The 24,362-nt window shown below is 55.7% G+C and overlaps 3 protein-coding genes across 3 annotated transcripts; 1 reads left to right on the top strand and 2 right to left on the bottom strand.

The window, feature by feature from the left end:
* The first annotated feature begins 314 nt into the window (after positions 1-314).
* On the top strand, positions 315-7,420 carry LOC122363752 (RNA cytidine acetyltransferase-like). The gene is made up of 6 exons (XM_043333360.1): positions 315-546; positions 5,150-5,322; positions 5,802-5,933; positions 6,246-6,347; positions 6,833-6,975; positions 7,141-7,420. Exons 2-6 carry the CDS (start codon positions 5,224-5,226, stop codon positions 7,298-7,300), a joined length of 636 nt encoding a protein of 211 aa, XP_043189295.1. The 5' UTR covers positions 315-546; positions 5,150-5,223; the 3' UTR covers positions 7,301-7,420.
* Positions 7,421-8,077: 657 nt separating this feature from the next.
* Positions 8,078-13,546, bottom strand: LOC122363753 (2-oxo-4-hydroxy-4-carboxy-5-ureidoimidazoline decarboxylase-like). Its single transcript, XM_043333362.1, has 4 exons — positions 12,860-13,546; positions 11,341-11,465; positions 10,391-10,544; positions 8,078-9,090 (listed from the first exon to the last, which is right to left on the bottom strand). The coding sequence occupies exons 1-4, from the start codon at positions 12,910-12,912 to the stop codon at positions 8,877-8,879; spliced, it is 546 nt and encodes a 181-aa protein (XP_043189297.1). The 5' UTR covers positions 12,913-13,546; the 3' UTR covers positions 8,078-8,876.
* Positions 13,547-14,279: 733 nt separating this feature from the next.
* LOC122363750 (fatty-acid amide hydrolase 1-like) lies at positions 14,280-23,664 on the bottom strand. Its single transcript, XM_043333357.1, has 12 exons — positions 23,275-23,664; positions 22,635-22,838; positions 21,381-21,437; positions 20,918-21,144; positions 20,411-20,617; positions 20,082-20,122; positions 19,810-19,946; positions 18,400-18,620; positions 18,033-18,160; positions 17,525-17,686; positions 17,003-17,142; positions 14,280-15,093 (listed from the first exon to the last, which is right to left on the bottom strand). The coding sequence occupies exons 1-12, from the start codon at positions 23,398-23,400 to the stop codon at positions 14,965-14,967; spliced, it is 1,779 nt and encodes a 592-aa protein (XP_043189292.1). The 5' UTR covers positions 23,401-23,664; the 3' UTR covers positions 14,280-14,964.
* Between the last annotated feature and the right edge of the window lie 698 nt (positions 23,665-24,362).

Below are 24,362 nucleotides of genomic sequence, written 5' to 3'. Positions count from 1 at the left end.
CTTGGATGATCTTGCATCCTCTCTCGAAGTGGATGGTTGAAACTTTTTCAGCGGTGATTAGCTTTGGAAGATTTCACTGCAAGGAAGTTTGTTGTGTCAACCAAGGACGTTTGACCCGGCCACCTTTACTGAGGTCTGCGGTTGTCCGCCTGCAATTTTTGTTGCATGTTCTTTTGCCATGCTGGATGACGTGATTTAATGCTGACTGAGGATGTGCGTGCTGTGTACTGTTCACGGAGACAAAGGGTACCATTGACGACGAGCGTCACTACTCCTCTCCGAGTCACCTTCTGTGACCCCCCGCTAACCGCTCCTCTCCACAGGCAGACGGCCAACGACCTGACGGGCGAGCACACGTGCATCATGCTGCGCCGCTGCGGCCGTCGGCTGCCGAGCCGCCGCCGCCCGACGACCACTGGCTGCCGGCGTTCTGGGCCGACTTCCGGCGCCGCTTCCTGGCGCTGCTCGGCTACCAGTTCCGCGCCTTCACCACCGGGCTGGCGCTCAGCGTGCTGTCCAACGCGGCGCAGAGCCAGCCGAGCTCAGGTGGGTAGACACAGACACATAAACTGGACGAGCATTGAGCAGACACAGTATGGCGCGGCGCCGTGCGTTATGGCGTTCTAGGCCCCTGTTTGCAATTGTGACCCCACGAAAGTGGGTTTGTGAACCTCTGCTTTATCCGACCCCTCGGAGGTCGAGCGCGCCTGACGGTCGTGATTTGTGAACCCCTGTCCCCCCTCTGACCCCTCAGAGGTGGAGCGCGCTGTGCTGGAGGAGTTTTTGAACCCCTGCCCCCCCCCCCTCCGACCCCTCAGAGGTGGAGCGCGCTGTGTTGGAGGAGTTTGTGAACCCCTGTGTCCTGTGACCCCTCAGAGGTCGATCTGTGGTGGTTTGTGAACCCCTGTCCCCCCTCCGACCTCTCAGAGGTGGAGCACGCTGTGCTCGATGAGTTTGAGAACCCCTGTGTCCTGTGGATTCCCGGATGAAAAGTCAAAACGTTAAAAGTAAACGGATAAAAAGTCAAAGGACATTAAGTCAACAGACAGAAAGTCAACATCGCAAGAAGTCAAAGGACAAAATGTCAAATGAACAAAAAGTCAACCTGCCAAAAAGTCAACACGCCAGAAGTCAACAAGCTAAAAGTCAACACGCAAGAAGTCAAAAGACATAATGTCAAAGAGACAAAAAGCCGACATGTCAAAAAGTCAACGCGCTAAAAGTCAACACGCTAAAAGTCAACACGCATAAAGTCAACACGCAAAATGTCAACGCGCAAAAAGTCAACACGCAAAAAGTCAAGACGCTAAAAGTCAACATGCCTAAAAGTCAACACGCTAAAAGTCAACACGCGAAAGGTCAACATGCTAAAAGTCAACACGCTAAAAGTCAACATGCTTAAAGGGACCCTCCCACCTTAACATTAGTTTTGAGTTGAGATAGCCAAGTTTGCGGCCAGGCTCAGAAACCACCATTTATCCTGGTCGCAACCCCCGCAGCTTTATGGTGTTCAAGAAATTTCTTCCCTTTACTTGCAGGGTGGGACCAGCGTGGTCCCTATCTCTTAACCATTACGGGAATCTGATGACGTCATCAGGCTTTCGAACGTCCGTTAAATGTTTGACTAAAACGTATTGTAGCACGCGGTGGTATATGCTGCTTTGCGCGCAACAAATGCCGCACTTTCAAATAAAGTCGCTAGGAACAGCGGAGATACCAAAAAGTAAACAAAAGTAAAAGTCTAATATCATGAAAACCGGTGAATATTTTTCGATGAAATTTGGTAGATATTCGTTTTTGCACTTTCTGAACCGAGCGACATCACTTTCATGCCAATTCATTAACTTTTTTGAAGGTGGGAGGGTCCCTTTAAAAGTCAACACGCTAAAAGTCAACACACAAAAAGTCATTAAGCAAATAGTTAATAGGTGCGAGAAAAGTTGATGCGCAAAATGTAGTCAACAGCAAAAAGTAGTTTTAAACAGCAGTCGTTAACTAAGTCGGTACAAGTACGCCGCAGTCCGCGTCTCCGGTCGGTCATCGGTGACTGACCCGCGCCGGGCCACTGATCCCCGGCCCCCGCCCGGCCCGCTGGGCGCCGGCTGCACCGCATAGCGCGTCTCGGCGCGTCCCCGTGCGTGCCCCGACACTACCGATAAGAACGCTTCTACCTATTTTTACTTTGCTTTAAAAGTATATTGGGAATGTGAACTTATCTATACAAAGTTGCGTACTGTGCCTGCTGTGGCGGCCAGGGGGGGGGGGGGGCAGTTCCCATAAGGAGACGTAGGGCGGAGGCGAAGATGAAGGAGAGGGCCAGTAACTGGTGGCCACAATGCGCTATAATTGTCACCTCTCTTTGGACGTCACAGCTCCGAGGTCCGAAAAAAATTGTGTTTTTAGCAATCGCATCTCGATAACTTAATTGATCTATACATTTCGATGAAAATTGGTCACCTTAATTGTATGCAGTCCGTACCTTTCGATGAAAATTGGTCACCTTAATTATATGCAGTCATCCGTGAATATTAACAGGTTGTTGTCTGTTGATGCTGATATGAGCGTTCCTTTCAAGGCAGGACAATCCGACAATCACACAATTGCCTCTCGTTCCAACTTCCACCTATCTAAAAGAAACGACGCGCTTTACTATTGTACCAATTGTACAATACAATACGCTTGAACTATAATAACCCGCGCCCGGCTGGGGGTCCTGGATTTCCACGCCCTGCTGGGGGGGGTTTGAACCCCCCCCCCCTTTGTAACTCGGCTCCTGGGCCACGTAGCGATACGCGGAAGGCGGCGTTCGAAAGAGCGTCAAAAATAATGACGAAACTTTGGTCAATTTTTTGGTCAGGTCAAAGGTCAGGTCACCAGAGGTCATTGAAGGCAAAATTTCGCCGATTTCCAGGTCAAATGTCGGAAAACTTCCAAGAAGCCAACGCATAACTCGGGAACCAATAGAGCTACAGCGCCGCGGAAAAGCGCATTCGATAGCCTTATTAACGCCCTTTCTGAGTAATTCTCTCAAATTTGACCGAACGTCAACCGTTTTGCCTGCAGGGGGCAAAAACTGCAAAAATAGCCGATTCTTTTCGGAAACAGTTTTTCTGCAATAACTTTTGACCCAAGCCTTGTACGAGCTTACTTTCACCGGCATCGTGTTCCTCTTGTCAAGACGCATCGAATGAATTATAACTTGATCTTGAAAGGTCAACTTGAAAATTTGACCTCAGGTCAAGGTCATGACCTGACCGGAAAAGGTCATGTTGCATATCATTCGATCCGTATCGTCGAGCTGAACACATCTAAGGCGTTTTCATCGCTCGCCTCAATCAAAAATTATTTGCGAAAAACTGTTAGATACCATTCGTGACCTAAGATGACCTCAGGGCATAAACAAAGGTCACGGACACCATTTTCATGTTAAGTGTGTCTAAACCACTTGTAATTCGGTGTTTGGGAGTGTTTATAATGTCTTTCGTCCAAAAGAGGCGCATTTCAATTTTCTCCCATTGACTTATAATGGGGAGGTCGCAAAATTGACCTGACCTTAGGTCATCGATATCAAAATTCTGAGATATACATTTTGTACATGCTATTGCTCTTAGCAATCACTGAAGGTGTCAAAGCGATCGGTCACTCGGTGTAGCTATGACAGACATTGAAACTTTTTATGAGGTGAGGTCACTTCAAGTGACCTGGTGACCTGACCTTGAATGACCTTGGTCTGAAATTTTCACAACATGTGTAGAATTGATGTATGATAAGGTGTAATAAAAACAGCTATTTGCGAAAAACCACAAGGAAGGTGTTCAAACACCCCCCCCCCCCCTTAGCAGGGCGCGGGATAAAAGTGTGAAATCGCTAATAGAACCCGTGACGGAATCAATTGATAAGAAACGTCTCCCTACACAATATGGGAAATTTGAACAAGCGAATCTTTCGTATCGATAACATTCCGGGTTACTATATTTGTTGAAATAATTCCAGTAAACTGCGCCTGGGACAGCCAGTTGTCTCGAAGGATCATATAACGCTGCCCATGACAACCTTACGATGCGAGCGAGCTCCCACCTAGCAAGTGTCAACGGATGTGTGTCAGATTTCAGCCAAGCATGCCCGTGTGACCAGCTGAGTCGCGGTTGCGGGCCATTGGAATCCCCATCAGTCGCGCAATGGAGCCAGTCTCGCTTCAATGTCCAATGATGCAGGTTATATTGTGCAGCATCCTGCTTAATTGTGTACAGCTGTTTGTAAATGTTATCTCATGTATGTAATGACTGATGATCCAGGTGTCATTGACTTTGTCTCTTTGACTTGTCCTTTTGAGTTTTTGGATTTTGTTTTTTTTTTTCCTTTGGATTTTCGTAATTTGACTTTATGTCCTGTTGACTTTTCGTCTTTTGACCTTTGTCCTCTTCACTTTTTGTCCTTTTGACTTTCTGTCCCTTTGATTTTTTTGTCCTTTTGACTTTTTAGACTTTGACTATATGTCTTTTTGACTTTTTGACCTTTTGACTTTTTATTTTGACTTCATGCCCTGTTGACGTGTTGTTTTTTGACTTTCTGTCCTTTTGACTTTCTGTCCTTTTGGTTTTTTTGATTTTGACTTTATGTCCTGTTCACTTTTTGTCTTTCGACTTTTGTCCTTTTTACTTTTTGGCAATTTGACTTTTTACCGTTATTACTTTTTGTCTTTTGACCTTATGTCCATTTGACTTTTTGTCTTTTGACTTCTATGCTAGTTGACTTTTTGTTCATTGATTTTTTGGCAGTTTCACTTTTTATCTTTTGACGTTTTATCCTTTTTGACTTTTTGCCTTTTGACTTTCCTCTTTGTTGACCTTTTACCTGTTGACTTTTAAGATTTTTGACTTCTTGCTTTTGACGTAATGTCTGTTGACTAATCATACTTTTACCTTTTATCATTTGACTTTTTGTCCGGAACCCGTCCTGTGACCCCCAGAGGTGGAGCGCGCCATGCTGGAGGAGTTTGTGAACCCTTGTCCCCCCCCTCTGACCCCTCAGAGGTGGAGCGCGCTGTGCTCGATGAGTTTGAGAACCCCTGTGTCCTGTGACCCCCAGAGGTGGAGCGCGCCGTGCTGGAGGAGTTTGTGAACCCCTGTCCCCCCTCTGACTCCCTCAGAGGTGGAGCGCGCTGTGCTGGAGGAGTTTGTCAGTCCGTATGACCTGCGCCGGCTGGAGCTGTACGCCACAAACATGGCCGACTACCACCTGATCACGGACCTACTGCCGGCCGTGGCGCGGCTCTTCCTGCTCGGCCGGTTCGGCGACTGCCACCTCTCGCCAGTACAGACGGTTAGTGGTTGTCCTCTATCGCAGTTCGGCGACTGCCACCTCTCGCCAGTACAGACGGTTAGTAGGGGTTGTAGTTCGGCGACTGCCACCTCTCGCCAGTACAGACGGTTAGTGGTTGTCCTCTATCGTAGTTCGGCGACTGCCACCTCTCGCCAGTACAGACGGTTAGTGGTTGTCCTCTATCGCAGTTCGGCGACTGCCACCTCTCGCCAGTACAGACGGTTAGTAGGGGTTGTAGTTCGGCGACTGCCACCTCTCGCCAGTACAGACGGTTAGTAGGGGTCCTCTGCTGTAGTTCGGCGACTGCCACCTCACGCCAGTACAGACGGTAGGTGAGCGGAGCGGCCGACGCTCAGCGAAGTCGGCTATATTTATTGCCGGCTGGTCTTTGTTTTGGGTTGTTGTGTTTTTGCCCAAGCAGTCCCTCTCCGTGTGAACTGTGAATATGTCGCGCTGACGCGCATGCTGTGATGTTTCAGTGTATTCTGATCGGGCTGGGGCTGCAGTACAAGACGGTGGACGATCTGGCCAAGGAGCTCGATCTGGCGGCCAGTCAGCTGCTCGGACTCTTCAACAGAACCATCCGCAAGCTGACGCAGCTGCTCAGAGCGGTAAGGCTTCCGTCGCACTATTTGAAGGAAATCATGGACGAGGCCCAGCTAATATCGTCGAGTAGCGTAGCGTAGTGCTGGTGCTTTGCAATTATACTCGTAAAAATGAGGACGTTTGGGATTTAGTAACGCCCGGACTGCGTTAGTCGTCGGTGCCCATAAGGAGGATGGACGTGAACTCAGTCGATTTTGTGTATTTTCTCTAGTGGCTGAGATTGTCTCGTATGAGTCAGCCGCTACGAGCTGGACGTGTTACCGTTACCGCGTCCCGTTCTGGAGCGCGCCGTATCACGCCGCTCGCTCCGCCGTCAGGTGTACGAGAAGGAGATCGAGTCAACGTTCTCGGAGCGGAAGGCCATCGACATGGGCCCGGCCGCCAAGACAATCACGGAGGAGCTGGACGAGGCGGCTCAGGTGAGACGGCGCGGTCACGGGCGGCGCCCGACCACTGCGCGGTGCACGGTAACAGAGCTGCCCCAGCCGTCTGTGCTGTTCAGCGGCGTCGGGTATCTTGGTGACATGATCAATAGATAATAACTGCTGAACAACGATCGTCTTCCACAGCTGCAGTGCTCCTATGTTTTTCGTCTGTATTTCACTTGATTCTGTCTCAAGCTCCTAATTACCGCTCAGTTGATCCGGTCTGTGTTTCTCTCCCCAAGCCATTGGTTCCCCGACCGACGACCGTCTCCTGGCTCACGCCCTCGCCACCGTCCCCTGTAACGCCGCCCGGTCCGCCGCCCACTGTATCGCCCCCTGTTTCCGCCGGTAACGCCGCCCGGTCCGCCGTCTGTACCGCCCCCCCCCCCCCGTTCCGGCCGGTAACGCCGCCCGGTCCGCCGTCTGTACCGCCCCCCGTTCCCGCCGGTAACGCCGCTGCATCCGCCGCCCGTCCCCAGGAGCTGGCCGAAAAGCAGAAGGCTGAACTGGAGAAGCTGAAGCTACAGGACCTCAGTCAGTACGTCATCAAGGGTGCCGAGAGCGACTGGCAACAGGCGCTCGGCAGCGGCAAGCTCAGCAAGAGCTCCGTCTCCGTCAAAAGGTGGGGCTGGTGTACTGTGTAGTGTACTGTGCGTGGCAGGTTGGGGGCTGGATGCCTCAGATGTGCCTGCTGATCAGTTCTGAGGCTGTCGTGTCGTGTCGACTTGATACCCATTGTCAGTTGCGTTCCTAGTTTGAAGTGGCTGACGTTGTGTGCCTGTTTCAGCGGGGAGAAGCGGATAGAGCGGTCCGAGATCGAGATGGACATCGAACGTCTGGACGGCCCCGTCCCCAAAAAGGCCAAGGGAGAGAAATTCAAAAACATCGGCAAACCCAAGCCGAAGCAAAAACACAAAAACAAGAGCCAGCAGCTGGCGACGCGGTGAAGCAACGCCGAGGACCGTGACGTCAACATGAGTATTTGTAGTAGCTAGCTCTGTGACTCGCTCGCTTGTCATTGTACTGCCGGTGTCATGATGTGTTAAAAACAACGGGATGTCTTTAAACATTTCTTTTTCTGAGATGGCTAGATGGATCAAAATCGAATGAGGGAAGTTTAGTCCACATTTGAATCATCACTTAACTTGATCACTATGTGACTATCACGCAGCACATACGGCTCGAAGCATGTATCTTTTCTAGTCGCTAGTCTTCTTTTCTAGTAGCTAGTTGTCTCTCCCGTCCCTCACTCTGTCCCGTCCCGCCTCCCCCCTCCTCCCCCGCCCGCGCCGCACGGTCCCCTCCGCTGAAGCGTTTGTCGCCGCCCTCCCGCCTTATATGGCTGTGACGGCGCCGCGGCGCCGGCCGATAGCGCTGTTGACACATTCCATATCGTAAATAACGCGAGTGTGACGCGTCACGGGACCGCGGTCCTCACCGCGTCACAACGCGTCACGGGACCACCGCATTCCACTCCGGTCCCCGGGCCCGGTCACCGCATTCCACTAAAGGTCTGGGTCCTGTTATGGGTACTACATCTCACTCCGGGCATGGATTCTGGTCTGGACAGCAGATTCGCTCCTACCCCAGAGGTCTGGTGACTGGTCCCGGGGGTACACCGACGGTACCGATACCAAGTCTGGTCCGGGTGGTACTCTTCCAGTACCGCGGGTACGAAGGTGCACTGTCACCGCCTGTCGCATGCGTGCAAAGAAAGCCGCGCAGCATTGTCAAAACACCATGTATTTTCCGGGGTTTAGTTGGGTTCCGCTGCCCGGGTTATCTGTCGCCGAGTGGAGGCATTATGCAGAGCACCGCCCCCGCCTGCTGACGGCCGCTGGGGAACTGAGTGTTTACTGGCCGGTCCCGTGACACCCTGCCCCTCATAGTTGCGGCCACTCGTCGCCGACCGAGACCAGATGCAATAACGGCCAGGTCAGCCGCCACGGTCAGGCCTGGGGTGGTTGGTGCGGCGGGGAGGCCGGGGAAACGGGAGAGGCAGGGGGCGAGGCCGGGAAACGGGAGAGGCAGGGAGCGAGGCTGGGAAACGGGAGAAGCTACTGATGAACAGTTGGGAGATTGTTTTTTTTTCTGAGGAACGACAGTAAGAAGAGGGGTTTAAGAATGGCGGGAACGGGGGTTTTGCTGAGCAACTGGGAACGGGAGAGGTTGCCGGGGAACGGCCGGGAAACAGTCACCTTCTCCCTGGGAAACCTTCAACCCTGGCTCCTCCGGAGCAAATGTCACAGATGAGGACAGCGCTAATGTTACTGAGAAGCGGAAGGGAGACGATGCACTGGACGCACAGTAAGACGAGTGACTCGCAGAGGGGTAGGCGGCTAACGGGGCAGGCTGCGCGGCAGAGGAGACGACTGAGCTAGCGCGTAGACTGGACTCGTCGGGTAATTCGCTGTCGGGGTGACGCCCTCGAACGCCAGGGTCCCTCCTCTGTGTCGGCCCCGGTCGGTTCTGGCGGCTACAGCCGGGTCTCGGCGCCGGTCGGGCCGCAGCTGCCGGCTCTGCTCAGTCCTCCCGCTCCGCCGTCTCCGGCTGGCCCTCGGCCGGGCCGACGATGTCCAGCAGCCGGAGGTAGGTGATCTTTTTGACCTCCTCCAGGCCGGTGCGCAGTTCCTCGTCCTCGTCATTTCGCAGCCGCTCCTCGAGCCCGCTCAGGATGGCCGCCTTCTTGTTCTGGCGCGCGCACACGACGAACGGAAAGCCGAACTTGGCCTTGTACCTGCCGGCAGCGGACGGGCGCAGGGTCACACTACGATCAAGGTGAAGAGAACCAAGCTCAGCTCAGCAGGTCAACTCATCTGAGCACGACACGCAGGTGGCTCACAGATTATTTCCAAATCGGCGCATCTGTTGAAGGGAGCGTCAGTTTTTAATTTGCGTCGTGAGCGAACAGTACAGATCATGTCAGACGTTTCCTTCCCTCCGCTCCCATTCTTGGTGACTGTTCTCTCTCCCTCCCATTTGTAGGGATTGTTCGCTCTCCCCTCCCAGCGCGACTGGCGGTCGACTGTCCCTCCGCGCCGCTCCGCCGAGGTTTCACGGTACGGTCAGCGCCGGACTCGGTCGGTCCGCCGGGACACACGGCGGTCACGGTCACGGAGTCGGCGGTCACGGACGGAGGCGACCACACAATGCCGTGCGGCGGCGACTGGGCTGACCGAGACCGCTAGCCCGGCCTGTCGAGGCGCTGGTTGGCTGTGGCGTGGGGCAGTTAAGGATGGTTGTCTGGTGGCTCCTGGGCACCAGGTGGCCGTGGTGTAGCCTGTAGGACGGGTTACGGATGGTGGCCGTAGTGGAGCACGGGTTACGGGTGGCGGCTGTGGTTTGGGACGGGTTACGGATGGTGGCTGTAGTGTGGGACGGGATACGGATGGTGGCTGTAGTGTGGGACGGGATACGGATGGTGGCCGTAGGGTATGACGGGTTACGGATGGTGGTTGTGGTTTGGGACGGTTACAGATGGTGGCCGTAGGGTATGACGGGTTACGGATGGTGGCTGTGGTGTGGGACGGTTACAGCTGGTTGTCTGACGGCTCCCCGTCGACCGGGCCGACTCTGTTTGTCCGATGGGATGACGTGATTGTCTGATTTCGGCCTTGGCGTGCCGTTTGTGTGTCGCACAGGACGTCCGGCCCCGATAGCAGCTCACTGGCCCGTCACGGACTTACTGATGTTTTGGGAGCAGCGGAGCCGCCGTAGCATTACGAACTGAGCCAATGGATCTGATTTCACTGTGCCCCATAATGATCTATCCTCCCGCACCGGACTGCCCCGCCGACCTCTGGTTCTGGTCGGTGACCCCGCTGACCTCTGGTTCTGGTCGGTGACCCCGCTGACCTCTGGTTCTGGTCGGTGACCCCGCTGACCTCTGGTTCTGGTCGGTGACCCCGCTGACCTCTGTTTGTGGTCGGTGACCCAGCTGACCTGTGGTTCTGGTCGGGGACCCGGTGACCCCGCTGACCTGTGGTTATGGTCGGTGACCCCGCTGACCTGTGGTTATGGTCGGTGACCCCGCTGACCTGTGGTTCTGGTCGGTGAGCTGTTGTCGCTCCTCCTCGGTCAGCTCAGTCAGCCCGGCACTGCGCTGCTCCCCGGCTGATTCTGACGTCAGCGTGCCCTGCTGAGCCACCCGGCCGGCCAGGTCGGGGTGCACCCGCAGCACCGCCTGACGACCTGTGAGGTCACGGGGAGGTCACAGGTCGGGGTGCACCCACAGCACGGCCCGACGACCTGTGAGGTCACAGAGAGGTCACAAAGAGGGCAGCTGCCCACCGCACGGCCCGCCGACCTGTGAGGTCACAGGGAGGGTACACAGGTCAGGCCTCAGGCCTCGATGCGTGACTGGTGAATAAATACGTTCCAGACGATTGAATTGTCCATGGGTAGTGGACAGAGAAGAACAGTGGGCTCTCCCAGTTTTCACCCTACAGCTCAGACTCATTTTCATCTGACTATGGTAGGTCGACCTATTACCTTCCCGGCATAGGGCGACGAGCGGCTCCACTGTGACAGGACAGCAATGATCTCACGAGCCGCTCCACCGTGACAGGGCAGCAATGATCTCACGAGCTGGTCCACTGTGACAGGGCAGCAATGATCTCACGAGCTGGTCCACTGCGACAGGACAGCAATGATCTTACCGTGATCTCGTCATCCATTGTTACGGTAGTATGGTGGCGAGCCGATAATAGCCTGCCTTCAGCGAAGAAACGGTGGGTGGCCGTCCCTCCACCGTGTGAGAACGCCGTGCCCTCTCACCTTGTATCTTCTCTCACAGAGTGAGCGTCCCGTTCTCACCGTGATGGGGCAGCGAGTCGAGGAAGATGCTCACACAGGACATATTCCTCTCACCGTGGTAGTCCTCTCTCACAATGACGCATGACTTACTCCTCGCACCGTGGTAGGTCCTCTCACACTGACACAGGACGTACTCCCTGTGTAGCCTGTGGATGCCCCCCCCCCCTCTCACCGTGGTAGGGCAGCGAGTCGAGGAAGGTGCTGACACACTCGTGGATGTCGTTGACGTCAGAGAAGGGTCGGCTGGCCCAGATGGCGCCGGCCGCCAGCGGGCAGTGCTCCACGACGTTACCGAACCTACAACAACAACAACAACAACAACAACAACAACAACAACAACAACAACAGCAACATCCAACGGGGCGCCGGCCGCCAGCGGACAGTGCTCCACCACGTTACCAAACCTACAACAACAATAACAACAACAACAACAACAGCAACATCCAACGGGGCGCCGGCCGCCAGCGGACAGTGCTCCACCACGTTACCAAACCTACAACAACAATAACAACAACAACAACAACAGCAACATCCAACGGGGCGCCGGCCGCCAGCGGACAGTGCTCCACCACGTTACCAAACCTACAACAACAATAACAACAACAACAACAACAACAACAACAACAACAACAACAACAACAACAACATCCAACGCGGCGCCGGCCGCCAGCGGGCAGTGCTCCACCACGTTACCGAACCTACAACAACAACAACATCCAACGCGGCGCCGGCCGCCAGCAGGCAGTGCTCCACCACGTTACCGAACCTACAACAACAAAAACAAACGTGGTGCGCGGTCATGTCCGTCAAGACAGCCCATATTCAGCCCATATTCAGCCCGGATTCAGCCCAGATTCGGGACACCTCCGATCAAGCTGAAACTCGCACACAATGTAGGCGAATGACTCGGACTGTGGATTGGGCATGTCAGGACCTACATTGTGTGCGAGTTTCAGCTTGATCGGAGGTGTCCCGAATCTGGGCTGAATCCGGGCTGTATGGAGTGTCGTTTATTTGTACATTTTGCCCTGCCGAGGTCAAACGGGGTTTCATATCGAGAAGCAGTTTTTAAGGAAAGTTACTTCGGCCTATGGGCTACCCGATGATGTGCTTTGATTTGGAATTCGGTCAATCCCTCTACTCGAAAACTGCTGTGGAAGTGTATTTTCGACATAGTCCACAAATGACCTTAGGTCATCGCATGACCTTGAGAGGTCAAATGGGTGTTGAGAAAGTAAGATTAGATGCTGGCGAGTCGATTGGTACCATTTTTAGCGCTCAATCTCTTCTGGGTGGGCCACAATCTGCTGTGCAAATTTCGGCCACGCGACCTTTGCTGACCTCTGGAGGTCAAACGGCTGGGAGTGCCACTGAATGACTCGGACTGTGGATTGGGCATGTCAGGACCTACATTGTGTGCGAGTTTTAGCTTGATCGGAGGTGTCCCGAATCTGGGCTGAATCCGGGCTGAATCTGGGCTGAATATGGGCATTGGGCTGTCTTGACGGACATGTGCGCGGTCACCCACTGTTACAGGTTACAGAACCTGGCGCACAGCAATACACGGTTACAGAACCTGGTGTACGAGCACGCCTTACGAAAATTACGTCAATGCAGGATGCCTATTTCTGCGTGTCTTGGCTGAACTATGTGGTGCCTACAACACAACGGACTCAAGCCGGCTGGCTCACCTCTCGATGAACTGCTCGAAGTCCATCTGGTTCACATCTGCCATGGTGATCATGTCTCCGGTCTGGTTAGGTGGCCCGATGGCGCCCTGGGCTCGGTCTCCAGTCAGTTCAGCTCGCTCTCACAGGCTCCGGCTGCTCCGCTCCTGGCTCCCTCCCGCTCCGGCTGCTCCGCTCCTGGCTCCCTCCCGCTCCGGCCGGTTACAGCGGCCCGCCCCTCCGTCACCGGCAGTTCCGCCGTCCTCCGTTCACCGGCTGTTCAGCTCTGAGTCACTGTGAGCTCCTTCAGTCCCGTTCGTCACTGCTCTGGACCGAGCCGTGTCCGTCGGTCGGCGGACGGGTCACACCGGCCGCTGCGCCGCCTCCTCACTGTGTGTGCCGCGCGGCCACCGCTCGCCGCGCCCGGTACACCGGTCAGGTCGGACGGACGGTCTGCCGGCGGCGGTACCCGGCGGCCACTGGCGGCGGCGCGACGATCTGTCGGCGACTGGCGGCGGTCCGCGGCACAGGCACGGAGCGACGCCTCCCAGGAGCCAGTCGCACGGCCAGCCAGCGCCGCCTCCTGGCCCCGTCCCACCACGGTCAGGGGTATAGGACAGTCGCCCGCGGTCCGTCTGGTCGGGCACGGTCCGAGCCCTATCGCCCTGTTTAGATAGGCCACCCTTTGTTTATGCTCTGGCGTCGCCGGGCTGACCTTGGTCGGGTATGGACAAACAGACGTAAAAATGGGACCGATACCGGCCGTCGTATCATAAATGTGCCATGCACATCAGAATACTGCTCTTCTTTGCTTTTTTTCTTTGATTCCGCTCACACTTTTTTCTTTTTACCAAGCGTCACCAATTTTACAAATTCACCCGTCCTTGGTAGTTCAATTAATTAAAGGGACCCTCCCACCTTAACATTAGTTTTGAGTTGAGATAGCCAAGTTTGCGGCCAGGCTCAGAAACCACCATTTATCCTGGTCGTAACCCCCGCAGCTTTATGGTGTTCAAGAAATTTCTTCCCTTTACTTGCAGGGTGGGACCAGCGTGGTCCCTATCTCTTAACCATTACGGGAATCTGATGACGTCATCAGGCTTTCGAGCGTCCGTTAAATGTTTGACTAAGACGTTTTGTAGCACGCGGTGGTATATGCTGCTTTGCGCGCAACAAATGCCGCACTTTCAAATAAAGTCGCTAGGAACAGCGGAGATCCCAAAAAGTAAACAAAAGTAAAAGTCTAATATCTTGAAAACCGGTGAATATTTTTCGATGAAATTTGGTAGATATTCGTTTTTGCTCTTTCTGAACCGAGCGACATCACTTTCATGCCAATTCATTAACTTTTTTGAAGGTGGGAGGGTCCCTTTAAGCATTGGGCTTGGCTCAGCACATTGAACAGCTCAGCACATTTTGTTATAGTTATGTGTGAAAAAGAAGGTTGTGAAGTCGGTTTCCGTTGTATTCGGTCACTAGGTGCTTTCCTAAAGCATTGTTTCAAGTTCCTGTTCTTTTAAAGTACCCTGGAGAACGAAATGCCCCACTACTACCATAAAGCATCAGATGCATCGGAACATTGGTACACAAGCATGAAAATAAGGCACTGTTTGCCAGGTTTAAATCTTAAATAAGCGTTTCAAACCACCCGAAGCGTTAGTGTCACATAGCCGTCACATTGGGATTAGCTCGAATGCACCGCTCAGCCCTCGAGCAGCTGATATTGTGACACGAAAATCCCCAGGCCAACCCCGAGTGGCAGTCGCATAATATTCAATCCCAACACCCTAACAGCCTTCTAGCAGGGCCAAAGCGCCACGGGTATGCACGGTTAACTACCACGTCGCCCTAGCAAAAATACTTGGCTTAGGCGTGGCGTAACACTCTCAGGAGCCCACTTCTGTTGAAATCTAACTACGCTGACCAAAGTGATGTGCTGCTCTCATTCTCGCCAGTTCCCTGCGCCCCGGAACGGAAAGGCTTCTCTCCAGCAGGCCGCACGGAAGACGCTTTTTTCTACGTGGTGTCCTGTCTCTAGGCTCTGGCTACTATCTACAAGTACTGGTCAGTGCGAGAGTGCCAGGGTCTGTCCGTGGTGAGCCCAGGTCGACTGTGGCGAGCCGGCGGGTTCACGTTTTGCGGTAGTGTTTTTCGATGGCGCGCTCTATGTCGCACATGCCGGCCAGGAGCTGTTCCTCCATCCAGGGCAGGGCGGCCACCTGGACGCCGAGAGGCTGGCCCAGCGCGCCGCGGGACGCCTGTGGATAGACAAAGGTACTCAGTACAGTACTTAGTACTCGGTACCGACGGCTGGCCCAGCGCGCCGCGGGACGCCTGCAGACACAGAAACAGACAGCGCGGTGTCTGCAGCGCTGACAGCCCGCTGCAGCTGGCGACTCACTACCAAGTGCTGACGGCTGGCCCTTCAAAACTGCCGCAGTATACCACACTGTATGCAGCGCGTCCAAAAGACGATGAACTTCGCCGCCAGACTTGTGACCGGGACGCGACGGTCCGAGCATATATCGCCGGCGTTGGAGTCGCTTGGTTGGGAGAGGGTGGATGTGATGCTGCGACGCCATGATCATGTTCACATCCAGAGAGCCCTGTATAATGACCAATGTCCCCCAGCGATGTCGGCCATGTTCACCCGCCGGGCCGAAGTGTCGTCACGTGACACTCGCGGGTGCGTATTATTTAGGCCAGGGTTCATAATGTCCAGGGCATGATGTGTCCAGTGCTCGAAATGGCCAGTGCCTTGAATTGGCCAGTGTTCATATTGTCCAGGGATTACATGGTCCAAATGTGGCCAACTGGCTGCAGATAGGGTAAATTCAAAGAGACCAGGGTTCATAATGTCCAGGGCACGATGTGTCCAGTGCTCGAAATGGCCAGGGTTCATAATGTCCAGGGCACGATGTGTCCAGTGTTCGAAATGGCCAGGGTTCATAATGTCCAGGGCACGATATGTCCAGTGTTCAAAATGGCCAGTGCCTTGAATGGGCCAGAGTTCATAGTGTCCAGGGATTACATAGTCCACCCAACCCAACCAAACCTAACCTATCCTAACCTAACCTAACCTAACCTAACCTAACCTAACCTAACCTAACCTAACCTAACCTAACCTAACCTAAGGTAATGATGTTTGCCTACCGGGGATAAGGAAATAGTTTCTCGCATGAATAGATTGCAAGCAATAGTAAATCAAATATTTTTAGGTTAAGTGGTTATGCATCAGGCTTCAGGCCTTCGGCCTGAAGCCAGATACATAACCACTTAACCTAAAAATATTTGATTTACTATTGCCTGTAATCTCTCCTAAGGCATTGCCTTCGGCACTGCACTGCTTCGCATTGAGCTGGTTCCGTGTTTTTTACATAATGACGTCACTTTCAGTGACTATGTAATCCCTGGACACTGTGAACTCTGGCCTATTCAAGGCACTGGCCATTTTGAACACTGGACACATCGTGCCCTGGACATTATGAACTCTGGCCATTTTGAACACTGGACACATCGTGCCCTGGACATTATGAACCCTGGCCATTTCGAACACTGGACACATCGTGCCCTGGACATTATGAACCCTGGCCTCTTTGAATATACCCTATCTGCAGCCAGTTGGCCGCATTTGGGCCATGCAATCCCTGGACATTATGAACTCTGGCCCATTTAAGGCACTGGCCATTTCGACACTGGGCATAACGTACCCTGGACATTATGAACCCTGGCCAGAATGAATGCTCCCCGACACTCGCGCGGTAGCAGCCGGAAAGTTGCAACTCCCGAAGGCTCGCAAGAACTCAGCGGGAGTTTGCATATAGAGCGGCAGCATCGTGGAATGCGAAGGACACCGCCACAGGCACCTGATTTTAGAATGTCAACCTGCTGATGTCAACTTCCTACATGCGGATGATGCGTTCGCGAGTGTTTTAATGTAATCGTCGATGTGTTTTAACGTTGCTTTTGCCATTGTATCAGTATCATATATTTTTAATTGGGTCTCATTTAGCTCCTATGTCACCATGTCACATTCCTGACCGGATTCTTAATACCCACCCCGTGGAAGAATTCTAATAAATGACTTTGACTTTGACTTTGACTGTAGCACGGTCCGCCCGGGTGTCCACACCACCGGGCCGCGCTCTGAGAGCTGCCGGTACTCACGTCCTTGAACCATTGGAGCTCGACGCTGGGAGTGGGGTAGTGCTCGAGCGCGGCCTGGTCCTCCTCCGTCTCCCTGTCTACCGTCAGGATCCCCGCCGGGAAGTTCAGCAGGTTCATCAGCATCGTGTACAGGCCGCCCACTGCGGGAGGTCAGGACACAAACCCCGGGTAAATCGCCAGTACCGGTGGAGGCTCGGGGCGGTGGATGCACCAGTCGGGACTACACCGTCACCACACCGCACTACTCGGCAGGGGCGTTGACGTGAAATTACAACGAATTTAACGGTCGGGATGGAGCATTGCGATTCATGGTCTCTTAGCTCACTGAGAAGACATGGAAGCGGGAGAAGCACGGCCAATGAGTTGGCGATCGTAAGCGGGTTGAATGCCAATCTGCTCTGAAAACTCTCCTCCTTCCAGCGCTATCAAACATGGAGCAGATGGAGTTCTCACTCCGCTGTTTTCCGCGATTGGACACAGCGTGCCCACCAGTTTTACTGCGCCCTGCCCCATGAAGCTCACCTATCAGCTCTGCCACCTTGTCGCGGGGCGGCGGCGGGCAGGCGAAGCCGGGCAGCAGCAGCAGGTCGAGGCGCGCCGCGCGCCACCTGGTGACGGTGCGCTGCACGTACTGGTCCCGGGCGGCGCGCAACACCACCGCCTGCTCCGGGTCGGCCGTCCATGCTGAGGGCGCACGGACGAGCAGATGGCGTCAGACGCGGGAGACAGACGCGAGGAACTCATACCGAACAGGAGAGATCAGGGGGAGACTGTGGCGTCATACAACACCGGATACAGAGGGAGCTATTCTCCGGAACGGAGACGGGACGTAACGGGAATATACTGCGGCGGAGAGAAACAATACTTTCAGTTTGATGATTATTTGGAGTTCAAACATGATTGCACAGTGCCATTAGCACACAAACACGCAGTACCTACATTTCCTATATGTACGCGGGTACTCAAACGAGCGATTAGCTAACTCTCTGTGCGAGTCAGTCCATTGCAGTCCGCGATGGCGCGAGCTAACCTTTGAGGCGGCTGCTGGCGAACCGGTACCGGCTGCCGAGGACCCAGCTGATGAGAGGCCGCACCCAGGTGGGCAGCTTCATGCCGTTAGCCAGGTCGGCCACGGACACATCCAGGACCTCGTTCTCACTGTCGGGCGGCGCAGTGGCGTTAGTGGCGTTGGTATACGGATTTTCCATCGGGGGTAATATATAACACATTCGTGGATATTGCATCTCGGAAACATTTGCTTCGATAGTCACCGTTCGAAAGTGCTTTAACGCAAAGGACAAGTAAACCCTGCAGGAAGCAGTGGCCCTCCCGTTCGGCACACAGTGCGCAGCTGAGTCGATACCGTCTGTCCCCGGGCCGGGTCGGGCCGGACTCACAGTGCCCTGCCCAGGAAGGCGCCGTTGTCCGGCAGCGCCTGCTGCAAGAAAAGCTGCAGCTCGGCCGGGCCGCAGTCGAGCTGGAAGGGCACCAGCTCCATGCCGGCCGCCTCCAGCGCCGACACCGTCTCGGTGAGCACGCGCCGCACGCCGGGCGTCACCGGACAGAACGGCAGCTCCGACAGGTAGCCCACGCGCCACGGACGGCCCGCAGACTCCAGCTGTGAGGGACGGGTACATAGTCTGGTCAGGGCAGCTCCGACAGGTAGCCCACGCGCCACGGACGACCCGCAGACTCCAGCTGTGAGGGACGGGTACATAGTCTGGTCAGGGCAGCTCCGACAGGTAGCCCACGCGCCACGGACGGCCCGCAGACTCCAGCTGTGAGGGACGGGTACATAGTCTGGTCAGGACAGCTCCGACAGGTAGCCCACGCGCCACGGACGGCCCGCAGACTCCAGCTGTGAGGGACGGGTACATAGTCTGGTCAGGACAGCTCCGACAGGTAGCCCACGCGCCACGGACGGCCCGCAGACTCCAGCTGTGAGGGACGGGTACATAGTCTGGTCAGGACAGCTCCGACAGGTAGCCCACGCGCCACGGACGGCCCGCAGACTCCAGCTGTGAGGGACGGGGTACATAGTCTGGTCAGGACAGCTCCGACAGGTAGCCCACGCGCCACGGACGGCCCGCAGACTCCAGCTGTGAGGGACGGGTACATAGTCTGGTCAGGGCAGCTCCGACAGGTAGCCCACGCGCCACGGACGGCCCGCAGACTCCAGCTGTGAGGGACGGGGTACATAGTCTGGTCAGGGCAGCTCCGACAGGTAGCCCACGCGCCACGGACGGCCCGCAGACTCCAGCTGTGAGGGACGGCGGGTACATAGTCTGGTCAGGGCAGCTCCGACAGGTAGCCCACGCGCCACGGACGGCCCGCAGACTCCAGCTGTGAGGGACGGGTACATAGTCTGGTCAGGGCAGCTCCGACAGGTAGCCCACGCGCCACGGACGGCCCGCAGACTCCAGCTGTGAGGGACGGGTACATAGTCTGGTCAGGGCAGCTCCGACAGGTAGCCCACGCGCCACGGACGGCCCGCAGACTCCAGCTGTGAGGGACGGGTACATAGTCTGGTCAGGACACTGCTCCGACAGGTAGCCCACGCGCCACGGACGGCCCGCAGACTCCATCTGTAAAGGACGGGGCCAGGCGACATCAAGAGACCCAATGCAAGAGAACTGACGAGACTCGCCACAATTTAAAACATCACCTGAGCGGCGGAGTAGGAACGAAAGTCATGCAGCTCTGATTCCACAGTGTAATGGGGATTAATATTATTCACTGTTGGGATAGGCTCAGAAACAGACTCACTCAGCTCTTCAATGCGACTCCTAGTTAATGTGTATGCGTACCGATTCGTTCCAGAGGACCCTGGGCAGCAGCGGGTCCAGTCGGTACATGTCGGCGCCGGGCAGCGGCGTGGTGATGAGACGCAGCACGCGCCGCACGTCGGACGGCTCGCGGGCCAGGAAGCCCAGCGTCGGCAGCACTGCGGACGGGCGAAACCATACTCGTAGTTATTTGCTCAGGACAGGTTACAAGAGCAAAATAATGGTGAAATTCTACTGCTGTTGGAGGACATGATTTCAACCACCTTTTGTGAGCGGCACATCACATTACTCACCTCCAGTGCACGCCGGCATAAAACTGGTCTCGCCCACCGAACTGTTGGAAAAGAAGACAAATATTAGGCATTGTGGATATGGCGGAGAATGATAACTCCAGCAATCCAATTTGGTCTTATTGCAGTCCTGTTGACAAAACTTGCGACGAAAACAGTTCATTGTGATCCAATTCCCAATTCCTCTCTCAATACCCGGTCCACTCCGAGTAACAAAGACCACACTCATCCAGAGCTAACACAAATTGGACCAGAGGCATGTACCAAGGACCGGCGATCAGTGACACGTGTCGGAGCCGGCACTGTCGGATCTGACCGGTCCCCGGCCGTACCTGACGCGTCCGCAGGTGGGCTTGAAGCCGCAGCAGCCGCTGAAGAGCGCCGGCACGCGCGCGCTGCCGCCAATGTCGGAGCCCAGGCCGAGCGGCGAGCCGCCGGCGGCCACCAGGACGGCCTCGCCGCCCGACGAGCCGCCCGGCACCCGCGCCGGATCACGGATGTTGGTCGTGACGCCCCACACCGGGTTACTGCAGCCGAAACTGGCAGACAGATGGAGCTCATATGAAAATATTGCAACGACGTCAAGGCTTGGTTCTGAAATATTCATAGCGAGGGTCATAAAAAGCGAGCGTGATGCAATGAAGCGAATCTTGCAAGCTGCTTTGGCAGGCAAGATGGATAAATAAGTCCATGCCAAAGATGAAATTTCCCAGCACAAGATGTTCATGACACATTGGTATTTCCTTTTCAATCCGTTCTAGCGACCCAGACTTACGTTGTTTGTGCCAGAATATCGAATATCTTTAGCTCTTCACATCATCAGCAGTAGCACACCTTACCTCATCAGAGTCTGCGGCACGTTGGTCTTGCAGAACGGCACTGCGCCCAGGTCAATGAGCGTCTGCACTAGCGGCGCGTTACTGGCGGCCGGCCTGTCCAGGTACTTGGCCAGCCCGAGCGTCGAGTCGAACCCCTCCAGGTCTATGGAGTCCTTGACGCTGATGGGTACGCCGTGCAGCGGGCCTCGCTTGGACTCTGGCAGGGCGTCCAGTGCCGCCACCCGCTCCTGTCGGCGGCGGCACAGGCTGAGAGGCTGGGCACTCTGGCGGTGCTCTGTGTGACTGATGAAATTCGAGAGGCTCACAGGGACGACGTTTATAACAGCGACCAATGAATTGGTTGATAGCGTTCCGAGCTCGAACTAAGCCGGCATTCAGAAGCATTCGATCCCCGTCAATTGTATCTGAACTGAAAAAGCTGAACTCATTTCGAATGCCCCGTTTCCTCCGTCACGGTTCTTACCTCAGCGGTTGTCACAAACTCGGTGATGCAGTTGTACTGCTCCGTGAGTTCCATGGCCTGTAACATACAGCTCAATGGTTGCCGGCACGGTCAAACTGCGCCAATCAGCCAACATACAGGCAGCTTTGCCTGGCAAACAACACATGGCCACGGAGGTCGGAGGATATGCATCGATCTGAGGCCATAATATACAAAGTTACAGACTATGCGCCTGTCGATGGCGCAGCTAGCTGTCGCAGGAGTGGGAACATTTGTAACGAGCATAGCCGACCGCTGGAGCACCGGCAGCACCCTGACTGTCCCATTATTTCACCTTGGCCCGATAGGGCCGGTAAGAACAATCCTGATTGTCCCTCCTTGGCCCGGTATAATCCCAGCTGTCCCACCTTGGCTCGATAGGCCCGGTACAATCCTGATTGTTCCACCTTGCCCGATACAATGCCAACTGTCCAACTGTCCCACCTTACCTGGTACAATCCTAACTGTCCCAACTGTCCCACCTTGGCCTGGTAGGCCCGGCACCATCCTGACTGTCCCACCTTGGCCCGGTACAATCCCAACTATCCCACCTTGGCCCGGCACCATCCCAACTGTCCCCACCTTGACCCGGTACAATCCCAACTATCCCACCTTGGCCCGGCACCATCCCAACTGTCCCCACCTTGACCCGGTACAATCCCAACTCAATCCCACCTTGGCCCGGCACCATCCCAACTGTCCCCACCTTGACCCGGTACAATCCCAACTATCCCACCTTGGCCCGGCACCATCCCAACTGTCCCCACCTTGACCCGGTACAATCCCAACTATCCCACCTTGGCCCGGCACCATCCCAACTGTCCCCACCTTGACCCGGTACAATCCCAACTATCCCACCTTGGCCCGGCACCATCCCAACTGTCCCCACCTTGACCCGGTACAATCCCAACTATCCCACCTTGGCCCGGCACCATCCCAACTGTCCCCACCTTGACCCGGTACAATCCCAACTATCCCACCTTGGCCCGGCACCATCCCAACTGTCCCCACCTTGACCCGGTACAATCCCAACTCAATCCCACCTTGGCCCGGCACCATCCCAACTGTCCCCACCTTGACCCGGTACAATCCCAACTATCCCACCTTGGCCCGGCACCATCCCAACTGTCCCCACCTTGACCCGGTACAATCCCAACTCAATCCCACCTTGGCCCGGCACCATCCCAACTGTCCCCACCTTGACCCGGTACCATCCCAACTGTCCACGTGCCCCACCTTGGCCTGGTAGGCCCGCAGCGCCTCTGTGGCGGTGATTTTGCCGCTCTGCAGCTGCTCGATGAGCTGGGCCAGCGGCAGCTCCACAATCAGCTGGCGCTGCACGGTCATCAGCTGACCGCCGGCAGTCAGCTGTTGGGTCAGCAGCTGCCGCCGGTGACGCTCCAGGTCCAGCCGGCGCCGCACCCGCTCATAGTACTCGGACTGCAAAACGGTCAGGAAACGTGGGCCGCTGAAATCGCGAACCGGCCGCGAGCGAACATTGTATCAACAATTTCAGAGAAAACAAGCATCACATGAAGTTCCAGAGCCGTTCATCGTTGACAAAACCGCTGAACGTTACTGGAGCCCGCGCTCCGCCGGTGCATACCAGCGGTCGATTGTGCCTTGCATTTACTGAGCAGCCCCTGGCGAGGTAACAGGGGGGGGGGGGGCGACATATCTAAACCCTCACCTTGACGGAGCAGCTCCCGAGGTCCCTCACCTTTACCGAGCAGCCCCTGGTCACTGATCAGGGTCCGAGGTCCCTCACCTGTACCGAGCAGCTCCCGAGGTCCCTCACCTTCACCGAGCAGCCCCTGGTCACTGGTCAGGGTCCGAGGTCACTCACCTTTACCGAGCAGCTCCCGAGGTCCCTCACCTTCACCGAGCAGCCCCTGGTCATGTACCAGAGGAGGGCGGCGGCGGAGGCGGCGGTGGCCCCGGCCGCTCCCAGCGTCCACCGGTCCAGGTCGCCGGTCGACAGCAGCCACTGGCGCGTCCCCATCCTTAGCTGTGGCGGTCAGCAGGAGCTGTAACCAGTACGGACCGGCTGCTGTACCACAGCGCAGTACCACACAGTAAAATAGGGCGCTGTCAGCACAGTACCAGCTCAGCACAGCAGACTTCTCGGGCCGGGCGCCGGCCTGCGACTGGTGCGGCGCCGTCGTCCGCGCCCCTGCAGCCCCCGCTGCCTGTGCCGCCTGCGTCAGTGAGGACGGCCCCGCTACCCGTATCGGCCATGTGATCGGTGGCGCACTGTGTACCAATCGGGGGCCAGTCAGCACTGCAGGAGGGGCGGGGGGGGGGGGGGTGAGCAGACGGACGATCCATTCACACGCGTTCCGCGCGTCAGGTCATCGGGACAGCATTGGTGCCACACGTGACAAATGTGTGTTAAATTCACGCGCGGCTCCCCGGAAAATTACCTATGGAGTTCAACACTGTAAAACTAGCATTGACCGAGTCACCTGGCTACTTTTCAGCAGGGAATCAGCATACAGTTTATTAATGTGTGGACGTGGACTGTCTCCCTCTCCCCGAGACCCCCTCCGCCCATTTCCTGGGTGCGCCTGTCCGCCCGGCAGCCCCCCCCCCCCCCCCCCGGCCGTGGGCTGCAGCTCCGGCCGGCCGGCTCAGGGGCGCGACTGGGGCAATGCTGTTTAGATGGCCATATGCAGGCCGTCTATTTATAGGTGACATACAGCCGACCTTTGCCGACTGAGAGAGCGCGTCTGCCGGCCGTGCAGGCGGCTCCGAACTCCGCGGTCAGATCCCACCGAGTAATGCTGCTCATTGCCAGTCATGAGCGGCCCCTGCCCCCCGGCAACAGGTGACCTTGTACATACGAGCGGCCCACTCCGTAATGGACGCTCAGGAATTGCACGATCATGTGTTGCTCCGTCACGACCATGCCTGTATCTAAGAGAGTGGAGCGTTGGTTGTAGTTTGCCTTTGCGTGTGATTCAA

This window comes from Amphibalanus amphitrite, unplaced genomic scaffold (genome assembly GCF_019059575.1).
Source record: "Amphibalanus amphitrite isolate SeventyFive unplaced genomic scaffold, NRLGWU_Aamphi_draft 000638F_arrow, whole genome shotgun sequence".
NCBI lineage: Eukaryota > Metazoa > Arthropoda > Thecostraca > Balanomorpha > Balanidae > Amphibalanus > Amphibalanus amphitrite.
The sequence above is the reverse complement of the archived record's forward strand: the minus strand, read 5'-3'. Positions and strand labels throughout refer to the sequence as shown.

What these genes read in the sequence shown, in the direction of transcription:
- LOC122363752 (XM_043333360.1), top strand. Translation starts at nt 5,224, where the DNA reads ATGGCCGACTACCACCTGATCACGGACCTACTGCCGGCCGTGGCGCGG. An exon ending in AGCTGGACGAGGCGGCTCAG is followed by an intron (nt 6,348 to 6,832) that starts GTGAGACGGCGC and finishes GCCCGTCCCCAG; the next exon opens with GAGCTGGCCGAAAAGCAGAA. An exon ending in AGCTCCGTCTCCGTCAAAAG is followed by an intron (nt 6,976 to 7,140) that starts GTGGGGCTGGTG and finishes TGCCTGTTTCAG; the next exon opens with CGGGGAGAAGCGGATAGAGC.
- LOC122363750 (XM_043333357.1), bottom strand. Translation starts at nt 23,400, where the DNA reads ATGGGGACGCGCCAGTGGCTGCTGTCGACCGGCGACCTGGACCGGTGG. An exon ending in CCCACCTGCGGACGCGTCAG is followed by an intron (nt 20,123 to 20,410) that starts GTACGGCCGGGG and finishes CTTTTCCAACAG; the next exon opens with TTCGGTGGGCGAGACCAGTT. An exon ending in GCCTTCCTGGGCAGGGCACT is followed by an intron (nt 18,161 to 18,399) that starts GTGAGTCCGGCC and finishes GCCGCCCGACAG; the next exon opens with TGAGAACGAGGTCCTGGATG.
- LOC122363753 (XM_043333362.1), bottom strand. Translation starts at nt 12,912, where the DNA reads ATGATCACCATGGCAGATGTGAACCAGATGGACTTCGAGCAGTTCATC. An exon ending in CGACTCGCTGCCCTACCACG is followed by an intron (nt 10,545 to 11,340) that starts GTGAGAGGGGGG and finishes GTGACCTCACAG; the next exon opens with GTCGTCAGGCGGTGCTGCGG. An exon ending in CTCACCGACCAGAACCACAG is followed by an intron (nt 9,091 to 10,390) that starts GTCAGCGGGGTC and finishes CGCTGCCGGCAG; the next exon opens with GTACAAGGCCAAGTTCGGCT.